Consider the following 14,910-nt stretch of genomic DNA (forward strand, 5'->3'; position numbering starts at 1 on the left):
CCACCGCCCTCCTCCAGCTGCCTCCCGACGAGCCTGACCTCTTGGCGGTGCGGATAGTCTGCCCCCACCGGGGAGAGGAGATGATTCACGGGGCAGTACCTCTCTTATTTTCAATTATCCTCATCTTTAAACAATCTGTTTTGTTTGTTTTGTGACTGTATCTAACCTTGGCACAGCAATACAATATGTGTAATTTACAATAAATGTAACTATATTGGGGAGATGTGTGCTTAAATGACATTTATTTGATTGTGTTTACCGAAAGAACATGCCATCAAAAAGCTCTGAAGACTACCAAGCAGGACTGTGGTGCCAGCCTCGGGCTTCCACCCGGGGACCTCTGACACACCTCCTGTCCTGCTGCGAGCTCCCCTCCCTCCCATCCCGGCTGACAAGGCAGGAACTCAGCTCCAAGGACTCCCCAAGGCTACAGGGCCAAGCCCTAGTGCCTTAGCCTGGAGAATACGCCTGCTGTGACGTGGTTATTCCTTTTTAATCTCCCTGGACAATCAGAATACTGGAGCAGACAGCCGCTAAAGATAATCCAGTCTAGGGCTCACCAAACTCAGTTAAGGAGTGGCATATTAATTTTGAGTGACAATTTCCCGTGGCACACCACCACAGATGGGAGCAGAGCTGCTCTGGGTAAAGGGTAGGTGGGTTCCCAAACGTCCCTGGCCGCGGGTTTCCTCCTGCACTCCTTTCTAGAATTCTGGAGCTTCACATGGAACTGCTAAAAACTACTGGTTTAGTCCTGCACACTGTATATGAGGAAACAGAAACCCAGAAGCATAGTGACAAATTAATATAGCTAGAAAAGTAGCAGCAAAAGCCAGGACTGCTGCTCTGCCCACTCCTGGGTCCCTCCTCGTGCAGGACCAGGCCCACGAGGATCTCTCCACACACAATGAGGTTTCTGAACCTCGGTTCTGTCACCCTGGTTCCTACAGCCGTATCCCACCCTCCCTATCCTCATCCAGCCAGCACAGCTATAGAGCGAGCTGCTCCAAGGGGATTAATTCTCTAGATGAACGTACAACAGTTTTTCCAGTGCCAACGCAGGTTTCCCCTGCCCTCTTCTTTTTCACAATTTTGTCCAAACAACTCTTAAAAGTAGTGATTCTTACCTAGCGTCTGTCAACTCCCTGAAACTGTATGCAAAATGCCATGTGGGCATGGGCGGGGGGGGGGGGGGTAAGTTTTTGGGGAGAGGGTCTCTCTAGATTCTCACCATTCTAAAATGCATTCCACAGTCATCTTTAAAAGAGCATGCCAAAGAAGATTTGACCTTTCCTCTCCTGGTGATTCAGGGTCGAAGTGAACCTCCTCTTTATGCCAGACAACAACGACCGGCACTGTTCTGCAGAGCCTTCTGGGCCCCCACTCCCACACCGCCCTGCTGATACATGCCTGTCTTGGTGCAGGCTTGCTCCCTGCCAGGGTACATGCGCCATGTTGCCGCCACCCAGGAAAGCAGATCAGTGGGCTTGCGTGCATGGATTTCCATGGACGGTCACTGAGGCCAGGACTCAGCTCTGACGATGAATTCCCAGGGGCTCCATCTGAACCTGCTACAGTATACCATAAGCCCCCATCCCATCTGGGTTTCTATTTTGGAATTTGAAGGGACTGCGGCAACAACCCAGCTCAGTTTTGCTCCCACTTCAGTCATTTGCCCGGCTCTAGGATGTTTGCCAGGTCTATGTGTCGCCTGTACTATTTGTTATTTACCTCATCATTTTATCCGATCTCACTTTTATTTTCTTTTGATTTAAATACATTTTAAAAGTAAACTTTAGGGGCATCCGGCTGGCTCAGTCGGTGGAGGGTGCGACTTGTGATCTTGAGGCTGTGAGTCTGAGCACCATACAGGGTGCAGAGATTACTTAAAAAAAATGAAATCTTTAAAAAAAAAAAAAAGGGAAACTTTAAATCACCATTATACCCTTCAACTGAGCAATCCCACTTGCAGGGATTTATCTGGAAGATACACCCCTTCACAATATAAAAATGCACACACACAAGGGTATTTACTGAAGTATTACTTATAATTGCAAAATATTGGAAACTACCTAACTGTCCAAGCATAAAGATCGGTTGAATAAACTTTGGTACACACACACACACACACACACACACACACACACACACACAGAGCGCAGCTGTAAGACAGAACGAGGAAGACTGCGGTGAGCTGATATGGAGTGATTTCCATAGAAGCCGCTAAGCCAAGAGAAGAGAGCGTGCATAGACTGTGCTACCCTGCGAGTAAGAGAGAAGGGAGAATAAGAAAACATTTATAGATCGGCATTTTCTTAAGAAAACAAACGTGGGAAGGATATTCCAGAAAGCAATCAAGTTGGTTATCTACCAGAGGAAGGGGAATATGGGATGGAAAATGGAAGAAGGGACACTTCTTGAACATACCCTTTTGCATGGTTTTAAGTTTGTTAATAATCCATATAGTAAAAAAAGAAAAGAAATTAAATCTGTAAAACTGGGAAGGAAGAACCCTAACTGCACTCCCCCCCCCCAAAAAAAAGGACGAACGTTTTTTTCAAACGAATACAATACCTACTCTGACGGGGAATAAAGAACAAAGAAAGGGCAGACTAATCCAAGGAGCTTTAAGCACACCATACTCGACTCTATACCCTCGGTTGGGAGACGGGTGAAGTATGCACGGTTGGGGGGATTGCAAACCATCCTGAACTCTTGTTTATTAAACAATAAACAAACTGAAGCTTTTTAAGATGTATTATAGGATTGAGCACACGAACATGTTGACATTGTTGGGAGCCAAGGCTCTCGCTGAAGAAGGGACACACAGATTTGGAATGGGGGAAGGCAAGGAAGAACCCTCTGGGAACTGCTCTGCATTGGTATGAATACTGGCGGTATTGGCATGCATTCGTGACTTCTAAAATACGTATATGCATACGCATGTCTGTACGTATGTATGTGCATGCACAAGTAAATGTATATTTTGTGTATATACACGCATCTGTTTTCTAGATCTGTCCATTGAAAGGGCCAAAAAGCAAAGCACCGCGGTAGCCATTTGCACTTCTGGCAGCCAGATCTTGGCCTTATCTAACACCACTGTCCACTGAGAGGAAGCAGGGTTTGTCAGAGAAGTGGCTCATCCCGTGGGTGGGCATTCCCCACCCGTCCCAGGATGAACCTAGAATACCTTATCAAGCCAGAAAGTAGAAGGATTGCTCAAAAGAAATGACGGGAGCTTAGCGCAAGGACACAGCAGGCAGCAGAAAAGGGTTCCCAATGGCCAAGTCTGGGACAAGTTGAGCATCAGATGAATTAAATCAGTAATGAAATATAAACCACTAAAAACTGAAATCCTTGAGTCTGTGCCAAGAACTGATAAAGAAAGAAATGGGGAGAAGGGAGGACTCTCGCTTACAGTGGAATGCTGAGGGCTGACTTTTAAACACAGAGAGAGTGCTGACATTGGAAAATCAACATTTTGCCACCAGTCTGGTAAAGACTGGATCGGGCAGGTATCATCACTGGATGCCAGCTCCCAGGGCACTGGAATGAGGCACAGCATATCTGCATTATTTCTAAGTGTCTCCCCACAGATTGCAAATTCGTTGTAAAGAAAAGAGAAAGCAATTATACAGCGGAAAGACGGGGCAATACCGCAGCCAGGTAACCAATATTCATGTCACCCATGAGGTCCAGGGGGACATCACGTGCCTCCAGGTGGGACACACTGAAAAGGACATGACACCACCCACACCACAGTCCAGCCAGGAATGCATGACCTCCATGTAATCACAAAGAAAACATCAAAGACAGAATAGGGAACATTTTATTAAAACAAAGGAGGAGAGGTTCTGCATTCTTCAAAAATGTCACTGTTGTAAAAAAAAGGCTGTGGAAAAATGTTCCAGACTCACGAAGGCCAGAGAGACACGACAATTAAAGGCACACTACCTGACCCCAGACTGGATTTTGTACTGGTGGGGGAAATACGCTAGAAGGGAGATTATTGGGCTGACGGACAAACTGGAACAGCAAAAGCAGAAACCCACACTGGAGTGGACGGCTGCCCTGGGGCCATGAAAGCCAATGCCTGATCCTTAGCAACTGCGTGCTGACGCGTATAGGAGCAAAGCAACAGGATGGATGCTACTTACCCAGAAAAAAAGTGTGTGTGTAGTGTGTGTGTGTGTGTGTGTGTGTGTGTGTGTGTGTACAGAGGGGAAACATAAATAAGAAAGCAAATGGGCTATAATATGTTAAAAGATGAAACCAGGTAAAAGGTAAACAGGTGTTCTTTATACTATTTTTGTTTCTCCAAATTCTTATAAATTTGCAATTATTTTCAAATTAAAAAAAAAGGGGTCTCATTACCCCTCTAAGCATACAAGCCAGTGTAAATAAGCAAGTGTGAATGTGTATGTGATGAGGGAACAACCAGGAGAGAGGCCTGCTATGTGCTGGGAAAGAAGGGTGCAGGGACGTGAGGGAGGCGTGAAGGACAGCACGTCAGGCTGCCCGGAGCTGATGTCAACAAGAATGTTCTCACCGCCCCATCCCATCTAAAGCCACCCCCGTATCCTGCAGCTCAGGCAATGCTGACCTGGCCTAGCGTCTGCATTCTACAGAAGGGCAGACTGAGGTGCAGAGGGATTGAGGAGGTGGGCCTCTGTCCCACTGCTGGGGGCCCCTCTCCCGGCACGGCCCATCAGCCATGTCCTGGAAAGGAGCATACGTGAGGTTACAGTCCCAGCACCAGGCCCTGGGGCCCATAATCTTGAAGGCTCCTGCACCCCAGCCTGGTGGGTTGTACGACCCCTTTACACAACTGGAGTCTTGAGCCTCTGGGAGTCGAGGAACATCCTTGTGAGGCTGAGCAGCTGGGTGTGGGAACCCAAATCCTCAGCTCCTCTGGCTTCACAGGCCCCACCCCTCCTCAGCGTCTTATCATTTCCTCAAAAGCCCCCAAAGCAGGAGAGGATCTGCACACCCATGGGCATAGCAGCACTAGTCACGATGGCCAAAGGGCAGAAGCAACCCAAGTGTCCATTAAGGAGTGAACGGATAAGCAAAATGTCATCTATCCAAAAAATGGAATACTGGTCAGCCTCAAAAAGGAAGAAGTTCCTGACACGTGTGACCACACGGAGGAACCTTGAGCACATGATACTGAGTGAAGTAAGACAAGTCGCAACAAGACAAATACTGCATGAGCCCACTTCTATGAAGTACCTAGGACAGTCAAATTCAGAGAGACTGAAAATGGAAAGATGGTTGCCAGCGGGCGGAATATGGGGAGTTAATGTTGAGTGGGGACGGAGTCTCAGTTCAGGGAGAGGAAAAGAACTGTGGAGACGGACGGTGGCTTGGGATGCACAGTAGCGTGCATGTACAGGAGAGGCCGGAGGGCCCTCGGCACCCGAGGATGGCAACCTCTCCCCCTCAAATGACAACTCTGGCCAGATCCGGGAGCTTCCCCGATGCTCTGACACTCTGATTTTTTAAATAACAGCAATAATCCATCAACTTGCCCAGGATGATGTACATTCTAATCTGATTAATATTTGGTAAATGAAGTGCTTTTCAGGGAAATGGCAGGCATGACCTCCCAACAGTCTTTGACTTCACAAATTCAAGGATTTTCTGAGGTGCCCTCTGTATTCTACATTCCAGGAATCAAAATGAGGACAGACAATAAAAGGGGGAAGGGGAGACTCAGAAGGCCCTATCGAGACCGTTCAGGGAAGGAGGAGAAAGATGCCCTTGCTGGTTACCTAGGAAATAGGGGAAGGACTGCATGCTATTGGCTGGCTCTGGAGCAGAATTTCAAGAGGCAAAGAGCACCTGGCAACAATAGGGTGTGTATGAGCGGAGGATTTAGGGGAACCTCTTCTTTTGTTGTTTTCCTTGACTGAACAGCACAAGGAGAATTTAAAATGTTTTTTTCTGGGAAGTTCCTTATACTAGTTAAGCCCATTCGAAAAGGTGGCACTCCCACCTCTCTACAACGGCAGGCCAGCCTCCTAATTCTTCTCCTCCCTCCCTTCCTGCTGTCCCCCAACCACACACACACACACACACACATGCTCACCCTCTCACCCACCTCACTAATTCATTATACAAATGAACACAGAGCTGGGCTTCACGGAAACTCGCAGTAGGGGCAGGGGGTGCCCAAGCACACACGCCCCTTCCATGTTCCTCACTCTGCTCTCCGCCTTGGCCAGGCTGCCTTTTCATGCTCGTGGGTCACACAGTGGAGTGCTAAGACAGTAATGTCTCATTTCTGACAACCTGAGGGCTGGGCATCGTGAAGCTCCCCCATCGGTGGAGAAGCAATGACTTGCCCAGGGTCACAGAGCTGCTCAGGAGCAGCCCTTCCAGGGTCTAGGATTCAGACCCCAACCTCCCAATGGCTAATCCATGGCTCATCCCAATCAGGAAACTCTGCCAGCCGTGGGGTTGGCTCTGTCTTTGCAAAGGGAGCCAGAAATGAGGCCAGGGTTCCACTTCACTTCAATAGAAACTTAAAAAAAAAAAAAAAAAGGCAAAGCTGGGGTTCCCAACTTCTGGGCACCCCTCAACTCCCAGCTGACCTGGCAGTTTCAAAGTCAGTGTTGTTCTCTTCACCCTGTGCCCTTGCTGGGATTCAAGAGAAGAGCAGGTTTTCCATCTGAGGACATGAAATCGGTGCCTACGTTTCCATAGGCAAAAACCAAAAACTAAACCCTATTTTTCAAACAAGAAGTTCAAACAACTCATTCTCTGGTCCTAGGTCTGTGTATTAAGTCACTCCTCCAAGTGACTCCAAAAAGAGACGGCTGTCCTTTCAGACTGACTTGCATCGAGTGAATACTTCTTTGGCCACGGGCACTAGGGTACCCCTCTTTATCCTTTAGTGTGTAATTTCTGCAAAGTTAGGGGCCCTGTGATTTTCTTGGTTTCCGAATGAGTCACTCCTCAGTTGGGACCTGAAGCCGAGGGAGGGTCCAGAGGCGCACACTCATTTCACACTACTTCCTTGTCTGGGCTTAAATGTGGAGGAGGTGTGAATTCTGGTTGCATTTGTAGAAGAAGAGCATGTTAATGCCACATTTAAATCAGGTCATGGCAAAATTGTGACTTGTGACCACACGCCTTTTTACGCCTGTGCTTTCTGCAGCCTTGTGAAGGCCAGACTTCCCCGCTAGCGTGGGGATGGCAGGGTTTGCGAGGGGGAATGGGTGCCAGCATCTCTTCACTCAAGAGTCGCCGGTGCCTGTCTGTTACAAGGAGGATGTCAACGAGCCTCTAAATCCAGGGACAGGGCGAGAAGCCCGCTAGAGAAAAAATGATCTGGAGGGGAGAAGAGGCACACGGCCACATCCAAACAGCCCCGAGGGAGATAAGGAGCACACAGAAAGACTGCGGCTTTCTCGGAGAGCATCTGCTGTTTCCGCTGGCTCAGCATCTGTGCCCCCTTCTTCTGATGAACACACCCTAGTTTTTACTGAGGGAGTCATCATCATAGGATCAACAAGTGACCCAAGCCTGGCCGGTCGGCACAGAACACCCCTCCTACAGCAGTGGGCGAGCCAGCCCATCCGAGTCACAGAGCATCGGCCCCCAGACTAGAGCTGCAGCTGATGGGAAGGAGCAGCTCCTTCTCCACTCGGGGCTAAGTTGGCAGGATGCAAGCTGGGCACTGCCGATGGCCATCTACACCCAGGGCCAGCCCTGCTCAGTCCAGCGACGTGCACAATAATCACTCTCTTTAAGCCAGTCTGAGTTGAATTTCTAACTCTTACAACCACAAGAATCCTAATATATATTCATTAAAAAAAAAAAAAGCACCACATGAATTACATTTTTTATACTCAATTTCCAGACGGGGAAACTGAGGTGCAGAGCATGGAGAGACCACTGAAGGCTCACAATAAACCTAGACGTGACCGCAAAGCCGGTAACCCGTCTCTTAGCATCTCCCATATTGACACCGTGGCCTGACACCCTTCCAAGTCCTGGGAGCTACCAGCTGCACCGGTTCACCCAAACACAGTCTGAGGAGAGAACACCCAGCAGCTGCATCTTAAACCTGAGAATAACCAAGAGATCAAAGACATCATTCACCTAAAAGCTGCCGCGGCCCAGTTAGGTGTCTCTCTGCTGGACAGCCCAGTGAGGGCTGTATTTATTTATGTTGAGCTGGGTGGGAAGATGACAGGTCCATAATATTTTGGAATGACTAATGTGTATTCGAGAAAATAGGAAGGCACCAAAATGTCAAGGGGGGAGGGGTCGCTGAGAGTCATGTTCGACTAAGCTCTAACATCAGCATCAACTGTTCAAGCAAACCTCTGGGGGAGATCCCGGGGCCCTGTCTGGTACAATCTGGCTGAGTAAGCACTCGGAACACAGGGTTTTGGAGGCTGGTGAATGTTTCTCCTCTTGCCCCCGGCACAGGACAGGCAGGCTTGGCATCTCGGGAGTCATCACCCAAATCCCAACGGTGAGCTGGAATAGCAGCCCGGCCGAACCACAGAAGCCCCGCATACCAGGACCGGCCGCCAGGCTGACTCACTTGACTGTGCGTTTGCGGCCAAGCCTGCCCTGTCCACACCAGGGTTAGTCATGGCCAGGCCTGGCTAGAGAGCAGCCCTTAAAAGGATTGGAATGAAAGAGGTAGCATCTTTCCAAACAAAATCGTCAAGAACACAGAGTACAAAATGGGGTGAAATCCTCCTTTCCCCCAGTATGGCCACAGGACAACTAAACCCCAGGGTTTGTGTAGTTTTCTCCTGAGTTTAAAAAAAAGGAGAGAAAAAGAAAAAAGATGCAAATAAGCCAACTAAGATGGCTTGCTTACCTTGCGCTTGCCCCTCACCTCCCCACCAAAGTCATACTTGTTGGCATCCGTGTCCTGAGCCAAACAGAATTCCGATGCCAAAATGCTTCCTGTGCACTTTAAACAGAAATAAAAGCATGCTGGGGATCTCAGCCTTAAAAAGAGGGCCAGGTGGCACCAGAGAGATGCTTTGGTTATACTTATCAAAATGGGATCGTGGCATTCCCTGAGAACTGCCAGGGAAATCAGAATGGGGCCAGCAGGGTGGGGACAGGGGACAGGTTTTGGCTCCATAATCGTAGCAAACTCCCCAAAACAAATGAGTTCCCAGTCACTGATTTACAGCTACTCCATTTTCCAGCTTCAGACCCCCCCCGGACTAGGGACTCACGCAGACCAGACTGATGGGCCAATGACAGCTGCTGGCTTTGGAGCAGCCACGACCAGCCCCGGGGCCCAGGAGGACAGCCCACAGTGGGAGCTGAGGACAGCCCATGTCCGTCCCACGAGGCATGGTGGGAGCTCACGTCCAGCAAGCAGAGCCCGCATCCCATTTTTACCCTGTCCCCTGTCCCACCCCAAGTGCCCGGGGCTGTGGCCAAACACCCCATCTGTGTGGCTGTGCACCCAGCCCCTGACACAAGAGCCTGCAAAGCTGAAGCCTGCCTCATTCCATAGCAGACACTGCTCTCCAGATCGAGAAAGTGTGAGCATCTAAGCCAGAGGAAGGTGGAAATTAAACCAGAATCATCCCCAACACGAACCAAAAAGAGGACTGAATGATTCTGCTTTTTGAGCACGTGTGCACCAAACCCCGGTGTACCTCACTCTCAACAGACAGGACTTTGGGCAAATCTTAATTTAAGAATCTAGGGGATGAGATTTGATTTATTTGATTCCAAAAAAACATAATCGTATTAAAGGCATGTAATCTCATTAAACACGGGTTTTCTCCCTGCAGCGCCCTGGAAATAATGACTCATGTCAAAAATCAGAACCGCAGGTGACGGGGAATAACCACCTGCAATAAACATGATGAGAGGAGTACGAGCAGCAAATGCTTAGGACACTGCTCCGAGCATGGCACACATATCCACTCATTCAATTCTCAGGATAACAAAGTAAATGCTCTCTGGTAGCCTCTTCTTACTGATGGGGATACGAAGGCACGGGGCTCTGAGTAAAGAACCCTGCTCCGGGTCACCCGTGTGATGAGGGCAGGCCTTGCAGGCGGCCTGCCCACAGCTGCCTGGGAAGGGCTGGGTCCACAGAATGAGGTACAGCGGCGTCGGGAATGGACAGAAGTGTCCACGGACACACAACAGGGACCAGACACAAGGGACAGCCTGGCTTGCGGCACAGGCGGCAGGGCGGCATTCGCGGGCGCACTCACCTTCACTCTCCCCACTCGTCCTGAGGCCTTTTGAGCCACCCTCAGTACCTTTAGTCTTCTCAGCGTCTTCCTGGGCATCCTCGGCGGGCCCCTTCTCCTCCTCGTCTTCCTCCCCAACGTTTTTGTAGTTGGGTCTCTTCTGCACCCGCCTCTTGCCCTTGTGCTTGTTCATCTCGAGGGAGCGCTCTAGCGTCTCGGTGGGCTTAATGAAGCACCGGATGCTGGGCTTGGCCTAGGGAAGTCAACACAGGGATTGGAACCTTGGAATCGCGCCAGACGCTATCGTCAAGCTGCCTGAGAGTTGCTGCCCCAAGAAATCCTATTTCCGAAACAGAAAAAGGCTACCTCCTACTTTGTCTTCGGGACTACGATTAACACCACCATTGTTAAGTCATCAAAACAAGCCCGGCGCCCTAAGTCAGAAACTCTGTACTTTACCAACACCAGCCACGTGCTTCCCAAAAGCCACTGCTTGTTTGGAAACACACTTCTGGTTAACCCATTCACGGTACTTTGCATGTGCCAGATGCTGTTCTAAGGGCTCTGACCATATTATCTCACTTGAACTTGACAACGACCCCGAGGTCATCCTATTGTTTCCCTCCCTTTTACAGATGATAAAACTGAGGCTCAGAGGTGGTAAAGGACCCACCGAAGGTCCAAGAGCCAGGAGGCAGCAGAGCAGGGATTCAAACCCACATACTATCCGCCCAATTTAGGACTTAAGTACAGCATGCTGGTGTTACTGACTTCCTTTTTTTAAGATTTTATTTATTTGAGAGAGAGAGTGAGCGAGCACACAGGGGGGCAGAGGGAGAGGAAGAAGCAGACTCCCCGCTGAGAAGGGAGCCCAAAGTGGGGCTCAATCCGAGGACCCCAAGATCATGACCTGAGCCAAACACGGCCGCTTAACCAACTGAGCCACCCAGGCACCCCTAACTTCTAACTTAAATAAATTTATTTTAAAAGAAACTGTATACCGCTTCAGGGCAGGGAACACCAGTGTTTTCTTGCTGTTGTAAAAATAAGTAACAGAAAAGAAAAAGGTATACTGTGTATAGCCAAATGCTGGCTCTTTAGAAAGGGGGCTTCGCAAGTGCCAGCAGGGAATCAAAGCTCCTCCCCGAAGGAGGATGGCCCCAAAGTAAGAAGTTCTTCCCTGAGAAAGCAGGAGGCTTTCTAAGAGAAATCAAAGATGCCTGTGTGCTGCCAGAGGCTCATGCCCCATCCTGTGGGAAACAGAGTTGTATCTCAGTCCAGGCAATAAACATGAGATAGACGGATCGCCACTCCCATTTTACAGATAAGAAAACAGAGGCTCCGAAGGACAAAGTGACATGCCCGCTGTCACACAGCTCCTGAGCCAAGAGTCAGACTTGGAACTGAAGCTTGCCCAATCCTAAAGCCCAAGTTCCTCCTGAAATAAGGGTGCTCCATCAGGAGCTCAAACTCAGTTTCCCCGCTCAGCACCCTTTAAAAAGTATTTACATGCAAATGGACCGGGTCTAGAAGGGGAAAAAAAAAGAGAGAGAAAAGAAAGAAAACTGGTTTGTTTGGGGCAGGATTTTGACTGAAGTATTTTTCCCTTTTCAGGATCTGGATGATGTCCAGATATCATTTTGTCATTAAAAAAGCAAAAAGTTTTAAAGAAAACGTTTCCATTATCTTGATACGGTTTATCCATCTTCTGAATTGATCCCCAACCAACCACCAACTGTACTCTGGGGGCCACCATACCTTGCCAATAAGTGGAATGTGTTCAAGGAGCACAGATTAATTTCAATAACGCTCAAAACAAAACCTAATTGGAAGTTAAATTAGCATCCAAATCCAAACATTAATTTTTATTTATTCACTTTGGATTATTCACATCCACAAAAATGACAGATACGTTGAGATAGGATTCTACTGCCGAGGAAACGCAGAGAGCGCATTACAGACGCCAACAGCCGGGAGCCCAGAGATGGGAGCCCCCGAGCGTGCAGCACTTGACAGACAGCATCCATCAGAGCCCACCCAGGATGCGGTATGATCGAACGCCACCCTGGACAGCCCCCTCATCTTCTGCTGAAGGACTCGAACCCACGAAATGAGGGTCCCAAGATAAAGTCACTGCTTCCTCTGATCACCACTTAACTCCCAGTGAATCTTAGAGTATGCCATACGCAATCAAAGCTTTCCGAAACAGAAAACCGAGAATAAATGCAGAGCAAAACATCACCCAGTTAGAAGGTCTAAGCAAAAGTTCACGTGGATGGATGTAGAACCCTCTCCCTGAGCTCTGTATGAACTCGGATGTACAGAAGTGGCAGGACAAAGGGAAGCGAAACAGTGTGTGAGGCCCAGGGCTGCTCAGAGCAGTGTGATCTCCAGCGGAACCCTGCCATGAGCTGTGGGGCCTCTCTGAGCATCAAGAGTGCTTGTCTAAAACACAGGGCAGATAATTCCGGCCTTCTAGAACTAAACGTAATCACGGATATAAAAGTTCTTTCAGTGAGCATACAATATAGGAGAGTCAACTTCCTCTCCCTGCCTTAAAAAAAAAAAAAAAAAAAAAAAAAGATAAGTGTCAACTGTGAAAATAAATTTAAAAACTTTCCAAAGGGATCTGCTTTTCTCGATGGTCAGGTATTAGGAGGACATGTTTACTAGGGAAATTTCAAACCTTTAAAATGCAACCTACCCAGTGAACAGCTGGAAATAACCTAAATGTCCATCAAGAGGGGAGTGGTTAGGTAATTACGGTCTGTGCATAGAATGGGAATCCACGTATATGTTACAGAGACCCAGGTCTTTTGGTACCTACATGCGCAGATACAACCGGTACCAGGGTGGAAAAGCAAGAGCGGGGAAGCTCAGTGGGGGCCCCTGCAGGTAAAGCTTTTCAAAGGCTACACATGATGCTGTGAACAGCTTTTCCTGGAAAGCGGCCTATGAATATCGCAGGATTTCATCTCTGCAGGATAGAGAAGGCAGGTGGTCCTGTGTGTGCACACCCACACAGGCACACTTGAATTTTTTAATTTCTAGACCTTTCCATTTGGTTTGAAATGTCTCATCCTGTATGCATGTTAACTTTTTAAAAAAAAATTCCTCAGGGATCATTTGGACATTAGAATTTTGGAGTTTATTTTTCCTTTTATATTCAAAAGCCTGATTGTATTTTTCTTAATACTAATAGCATCAAAACCCCGCAGTTACCATGGAGAAGCTGACAGGTCTTGGCTGGGAAATGTGAACAGAGATTCATGACTGTTCCTGCTGCTCCCGTCAAGAGCCTCCCGGCTGCTGGCCTCCCAGGAATCTCCATGTGATAGTCGACAATCTCAGATGGTCCAAATGGAAAGCCCCCAGGAGAAGGGCCCATCCACCTTACCCCTGCCCCTGCTATGCTCTCAACACACAACCAGGAGCCTGGAGCAGGGCAGGGCCTCAGTGGGCTGCTGCCGAGTGAATGCATGGCTGTGTGTGCCCATACTGTACCCAAAGTGAGAGAGAGAACCACAAAGCAGAAAAGTGAGGGACGGAAGAAAATGGGAGCCTGATAGCCTCGGGAGACTAAATTTAGCACAGGGCAAGAGCAAGGGCCATGAAACTAACCAAAAGAAGGGGAACAGCTCACTTCAGAGTCAAAAATCAGGAGGCTTTGGGTTTATCTTCTCATAAAGCGAGCCATACAAGTATTCTGCAAATCAGGTCTACAGTTCCCGAATGCCACAAGCTTAGGTTTCGCCCAGGGCTCGTCTCCCAGGGACCTGGAGCCTGAGCTGCAAGAGGAGCGTGAAGATATGGGGCACAGATTCAGCCAGTTACCCAACCAGGGGATGTAGCAGGAGACCCCTGGGCTCTAGGGCTAGGCATTTAGCCTGGCTCCTGTGGTCAGAGCCAGTGGAAGGCCAGCAACGCGATTACAGGGGTCACCCAACAGCCGAACTGCTCCCTAAAGTATCTGCTTCTGCCTGCTAGTTAACAATACCTTACTCTAGTCTCTACTCCTCCACCCTAAGGCTTCCATCCTTGTTTAAAAGTTAAATACTCCAGAAGGTGACTCGCCAGGGGTTGGCAGTAACTAAGGTCTTTCGGGGCTGTGGGATTTGAGAGCCGGCTCTGCACAGACAGCAACAGGTGTCTGGGGCAAGGGGTCAGGAAGAAGGACATAAACACCTAAGGCCCAAGCACTGGACGCACAAGAAGCAGCAGCACCGCTAATGCGCCAGATGTCAAACAGAACACCCTCTGTTAGGTCTGGGGGCACCCCCCCCAGAAAGGCCACATACAGATATCACATGGAAAAGCAAGCTGCAATCGGCAACCCACCCAGGTTTCCATTTACAATTTAAAAAACAAAATTATCGGGGCGCCTGGGTGGCTCCATCGTTAAGCGTCTGCCTTCGGCTCAGGTCATGATCCCAGGGTCTGGGATCGAGCCCCACATCAGGCTCCCTGCTCAGCAGGACGCCTGCTTCTCCCTCTCCCTCTGCCCCTGCTTGTGTTCCCTCTCTCGCTGTCTCTCTCTCTCTCTGTCAAATAAATAAATAAATAAAATCTTTAAAAATAAATAAATAAATAAATAAATAAATAAATAAAAACAAATCATCAATAAAAACATATCCATCTGTATCGTGTTGTCCTGTGTGGAGAGATCTGTGTGTGACAGTGCACACAGCAAGGTCTGGAGGGCTACACACGC

General features: G+C 48.7%; 1 protein-coding gene across 6 annotated transcripts in view; it reads right to left on the reverse strand.

Moving 5' to 3' along the window:
- The window catches only part of CLEC16A (C-type lectin domain containing 16A), a 201,126-nt gene that overhangs the window by 140,937 nt on the left and 45,279 nt on the right, over positions 1–14,910 (reverse strand). For 5 of the 6 annotated variants that reach the window (XR_005836075.1, XM_040635323.1, XM_040635325.1 and 2 more), the window contains exon 10: positions 10,221–10,452. Coding sequence is in view for 5 of the 6 variants with exons in the window: in XM_040635323.1 (XP_040491257.1) it covers positions 10,221–10,452 (232 nt within the window). In the remaining variant the exon portion in view is untranslated. The remainder of the gene's footprint in view (positions 1–10,220; positions 10,453–14,910) is intronic. The other variant, XM_040635324.1, reaches the window with a different exon arrangement.

This window comes from Ursus maritimus, unplaced genomic scaffold (assembly GCF_017311325.1).
Source record: "Ursus maritimus isolate PB19 unplaced genomic scaffold, ASM1731132v1 scaffold_2, whole genome shotgun sequence".
NCBI lineage: Eukaryota > Metazoa > Chordata > Mammalia > Carnivora > Ursidae > Ursus > Ursus maritimus.